This window comes from Petromyzon marinus, unplaced genomic scaffold, assembly GCF_048934315.1.
Source record: "Petromyzon marinus isolate PM22_M1 ecotype Great Lakes invasive population unplaced genomic scaffold, UKy_Petmar_22M1.pri1.0 PM_Scaffold_374, whole genome shotgun sequence".
In the NCBI taxonomy this organism is placed as follows: Eukaryota; Metazoa; Chordata; class Hyperoartia; order Petromyzontiformes; family Petromyzontidae; genus Petromyzon; species Petromyzon marinus.
The window spans coordinates 85,001-90,000 of record NW_027423362.1 but is presented as its reverse complement, the minus strand read 5'-3'; the positions used below and the strand labels follow the sequence as shown (position 1 = coordinate 90,000).

Here is a 5,000-nt window from a genome sequence, read left to right as displayed (position 1 = left end):
CGCTCCCACCGCTGCCACCGCTCCCACCGCTACGCCGCAGCGGCAACCGCCGGCGCCGCCGGCACCGGCCGGCCGCGGCGGCGGTGCCGGCGCCGGTGCCGGCCAACGCGCCGCCTTCATCCCGCCGGAGCTGAGCATCTGGGATTACTTCATGGTCAAGGTGGGCGCGGCTGGTGGGGTCGGTCCATCAGTGGGGGGAGGATTGTTGTGGTGGTGTCGTCGGTGGGGGGAGGATTGTTGTGGTGGTTCCATCGGTGGGGGGAGGATCGTTGTGGTGGTTCCGTCGGTGGGGGGAGGATTGTTGTGGTGGTCCCGTCGGTTGGTGGGGGGAGGATTGTTGTGGTGGTCCCGTCGGTGGGGGGAGGATTGTTGTGGTGGTTCCGTCGGTTGGTGGGGGGAGGATTGTTGTGGTGGTTCTGTCGGTTGGTGGGGGGAGGATTGTTGTGGTGGTGTCGTCGGTGGGGGGAGGATTGTTGTGGTGGTCCTGTCGGTTGGTGGGGGGAGGATTGTTGTGGTGGTCCCGTCGGTGGGGGGAGGATTGTTGTGGTGGTTCCGTCGGTTGGTGGGGGGAGGATTGTTGTGGTGGTCCCGTCGGTGGGGGGAGGATTGTTGTGGTGGTTCCGTCGGTGGGGGGAGGATTGTTGTGGTGGTCCCGTCGGTTGGTGGGGGGAGGATTGTTGTGGTGGTCCCGTCGGTTGGTGGGGGGAGGATCGTTGTGGTGGTTCCGTCGGTGGGGGGAGGATTGTTGTGGTGGTGTCGTCGGTTGGTGGGGGGAGGATTGTTGTGGTGGTCCCGTCGGTTGGTGGGGGGAGGATTGTTGTGGTGGTTCCGTCGGTTGGTGGGGGGATGATTGTTGTGGTGGTCCCGTCGGTGGGGGGAGGATTGTTGTGGTGGTGTCGTCGGTTGGTGGGGGGAGGATTGTTGTGGTGGTCCCGTCGGTTGGTGGGGGGAGGATCGTTGTGGTGGTCCCGTCGGTGGGGGGGAGGATTGTTGTGGTGGTCCCGTCGGTTGGTGGGGGGAGGATCGTTGTGGTGGTTCCGTCGGTGGGGGGAGGATTGTTGTGGTGGTTCCGTCGGTGGGGGGAGGATCGTTGTGGTGGTCCCGTCGGTGGGGGGAGGATTGTTGTGGTGGTCCCGTCGGTTGGTGGGGGGAGGATCGTTGTGGTGGTTCCGTCGGTGGGGGGAGGATTGTTGTGGTGGTTCCGTCGGTGGGGGGAGGATTGTTGTGGTGGTCCCGTCGGTGGGGGGAGGATTGTTGTGGTGGTCCCGTCGGTGGGGGGGAGGATTGTTGTGGTGGTTCCGTCGGTGGGGGGAGGATTGTTGTGGTGGTTCCGTCTGTGGGGGGGAGGATCGTTGTGGTGGTTCCGTCGGTGGGGGGAGGATCGTTGTGGTGGTTCCGTCGGTTGGTGGGGGGAGGATCGTTGTGGTGGTTCCGTCGGTGGGGGGAGGATTGTTGTGGTGGTCCCGTCGGTTGGTGGGGGGAGGATTGTTGTGGTGGTTCCGTCGGTGGGGGGGAGGATTGTTGTGGTGGTCCCGTCGGTGGGGGGAGGATTGTTGTGGTGGTTCCGTCGGTGGGGGGGAGGATTGTTGTGGTGGTTCCGTCGGTGGGGGGGAGGATTGTTGTGGTGGTCCCGTCGGTGGGGGGGAGGATCGTTGTGGTGGTCCCGTCGGTGGGGGGAGGATTGTTGTGGTGGTCCCGTCGGTGGGGGGGAGGATCGTTGTGGTGGTCCCGTCGGTGGGGGGGAGGATTGTTGTGGTGGTCCCGTCGGTGGGGGGGAGGATTGTTGTGGTGGTTCCGTCTGTGGGGGGGAGGATCGTTGTGGTGGTTCCGTCGGTGGGGGGAGGATTGTTGTGGTGGTTCCGTCGGTGGGGGGAGGATTGTTGTGGTGGTTCCGTCTGTGGGGGGGAGGATCGTTGTGGTGGTTCCGTCGGTGGGGGGGAGGATTGTTGTGGTGGTTCCGTCGGTTGGTGGGGGGAGGATCGTTGTGGTGGTTCCGTCGGTGGGGGGAGGATTGTTGTGGTGGTCCCATCGGTGGGGGGAGGATTGTTGTGGTGGTCCCATCGGTGGGGGGAGGATTGTTGTGGTGGTCCCGTCGGTGGGGGGGAGGATTGTTGTGGTGGTTCCGTCGGTGGGGGGAGGATTGTTGTGGTGGTCCCGTCGGTGGGGGGAGGATTGTTGTGGTGGTCCCGTCGGTGGGGGGGAGGATTGTTGTGGTGGTCCCGTCGGTGGGGGGAGGATTGTTGTGGTAGTCCATCGGTGGGGGGAGGATTGTTGTGGTGGTCCCGTCGGTGGGGGGAGGATCGTTGTGGTAGTCTGTCGGTGGGGGGAGGATTGTTGTGGTGGTTCCGTCGGTTGGTGGGGGGAGGATTGTTGTGGTGGTTCCGTCGGTTGGTGGGGGGAGGATCGTTGTGGTGGTGTCGTCGGTGGGGGGAGGATTGTTGTGGTGGTTCCGTCAGTGGGGGGAGGATTGTTGTGGTGGTTCCGTCGGTGGGGGGAGGGAGAGTCGCGAGGTGGGCGTGCAACTGGTTGCCTGCGACCTCAATCACTGCGTGTGCAACCGATTGCACGCAACGGATTGCACGCAAACTCCTCCGTTGACCCACCTGCCCCCCCTCCCCGCCCCCCAAGCCGTTCTGCCCCCGTGGGGTGGACGCGTGGGTGGACTACGACTCGGAGGAGGAGAGCGACGAGGACGACTCGGAGGAGGAGGAGGAGGAGGAGGGGGGGGACGAGGAGGGGGGGGAGGAGGGGGAGGGGTCGCCCCTCGGGCCCGCCAGGAACAAGGGGGAGCACATCAACCCCGACTCGTACAGGTGGGCGCACCTAGCCTGGCACCGCCGTGTGTCTGTGCGTGTGCCTGGACGGGTGCGAGGGGCCGGTAACCCCTCCACGTTCAAATTATTACCACTAAACCATGAGTTAAATATGTAACTAATAAGCCTGTGCCGGACAGGCGTCTATGACGTCTCCTGGCCAAACCCCCAATTGGCGGAGCCAGGAGATTGAATCTCAACCCTCGGGGCTCCTCCAGAAACAACGAAAAGCCACTTCGTGTGGCCACGTGGAATGTTCGAACGCTCACCGCGGAGGAGAGGCTGCCGCTCTTCTGTCGGGAGCTGGACCGGTACCGCCTGGATCTCTGCGGCATTCAGGAGGGTCCGGTGGACCGGCTCTGGCTCCTGCCACCATGAGGGGTGGACAGTCCTCTACTCGGGGCAGCAGACTGCCAAACAACAGGGTGTGGCTCTTCTTCTGAACAAAAGAATGAAGGGGGGCGTGGGAGCGTGGCGGTGAGGTGTGGGAAGCTGTAAGCCCCAGGCTACTTTGGGCTCGCCTTCCCATCAACCGGAGGCGAGGAGTGGTGGTCGTGGTTACTTATGCCCCCACCGAAGACGAACATCCGTGGAGGGATGCAGGCAAAGCCGATGAGTCAGATGCTTGCTATGACCTCCTGTCACAGGTGCTGGCTAAAGTGGCCCCTCGGGATAGAGTAATTTTGTTGGGTGACTTCAATGCCCGAGTTGGTCATGATGCTGGCACCTGGTCTGGAGTGATTGGAGGGCATGGGCCAGATCAGCTCAATAACAACGGTAGGAGGCTGGTAGATTTTTGTGCAGCCCGTGGGCTTGTAATTACCAACACGCTGTTCCGGCATCGGCGCATCCACGCAACATCATGGATGCATGTCGGGTCCAAGCAAGAACATCTGCCGGACTACATAGTGACAGACCAGCGGATGCGAGCCCATGTCCTTGACACCAGGACCTACCGTGGAGCTGATCTGCCCTCTGACCATCGACTAGTCATCTGCAAGATGCGCCTGCCATTCTTCCACTCCGGTAGTGGGTGTACACCCAGGACCCCATTCCAACATAAAGTGGCCTGGTCTCAGTTATCTGATGAAAGTTGCAAGCGAGAATTTCATCATCGTTTGCGGCTGGGGTTGGCATCGTCCCCCACTCCTCCTGATGTCGAGGGTAAATGGGCGAGGTTAAGGACTGTGACTCATGCAGCTGCAATGGCTGCTTTGGGTACGTGGTCCAGACCTCCCCAGAGACCCTGGCTGACAGAGGAGGTGTTCAGGATGGTTGAGAAAAAGCGACAGGCCCACTGTCATCAGCTACAGAATCACATGTCAGAGAATGAGGAGGCTTACCGCAGCCTTCGCTCGGAGGTTCGGAGAGCCGTGAGGCGCTGCAAGGATGGGTGGTGGTCGCGGGTTACTGAGCAGATGGAGTCTGTCTCAGTGGCCCGTGATCACAAATCTCCATTTAACTCCATCAAAAAAGTAACCTGCAGCGCCACACCTATTACCATCATTAGGGGAAAAAACGGTGACCCAATCTCCGACCCCCAGGAACAGGTTTGCAGATTTGCTGAGCATTTCTGTGAGGTCCTGGGGGAGGGGAAACCCCTCAGCCAGGAAAACATCGTGGCACAAAGTGGGGATGGCCCTGCTGAGGCTGCGGTGCCTCAAATATTGGAAAAAGTCACCCCCTGTGAGTGGCTGGCAGAGGTGCCATCTGTTAAGGAAGTACTGAAGGCGATCCGGAGTCTGAGACTAGGAAAGGCACCGGGCAGAGATGATCTCGCAAGCGAAATGCTGAGGGAGGGTGGAGTTTGTGCACAGACTGCCCTATATGACATAATAACAACAGTCTGGACCACTGGATGGGTTCCGCAGGATTGGAAGGATGCCCTGGTGGTCCCCCTCTTTTAGAAGGGGGACCGCACAGACTGTAACAACTACAGGGGCATCTCACTCCTCAGTGTGAGGCCGGGAAAGGTCCTGGCAAGGATTATTCAACATCGCCTTGCCAGGCACGCTGAGGAGAGGCTTGCGGAGCCCCAATGAGGTTTCAGGAAAGGGCGGTCCTGCACAGATGCCATATTTTCTGTCCGTCTGCTACAGCAGAGGTGTAGGGAATTCCAACAAGACCTACATCTCTGCTTTATTGACCTGGTCAAGGCCTATGATACCATCAGTAGGCCTGGGCTCT

General features: G+C 61.1%; 1 protein-coding gene across 1 annotated transcript in view; it reads left to right on the top strand.

Annotated features, from left to right (window-relative positions):
- Positions 1 to 5,000, top strand: part of LOC116938319 (dmX-like protein 1) — a gene marked incomplete at its 5' end in the record, with an annotated part of 85,820 nt that overhangs the window by 7,724 nt on the left and 73,096 nt on the right. The window contains 2 exons of the mRNA XM_076064298.1: positions 1 to 160; positions 2,629 to 2,813. The exon at positions 1 to 160 is cut by the window's left edge and continues 70 nt beyond it. Of these exons, the coding sequence (XP_075920413.1) occupies positions 1 to 160; positions 2,629 to 2,813 (345 nt within the window). The remainder of the gene's footprint in view (positions 161 to 2,628; positions 2,814 to 5,000) is intronic.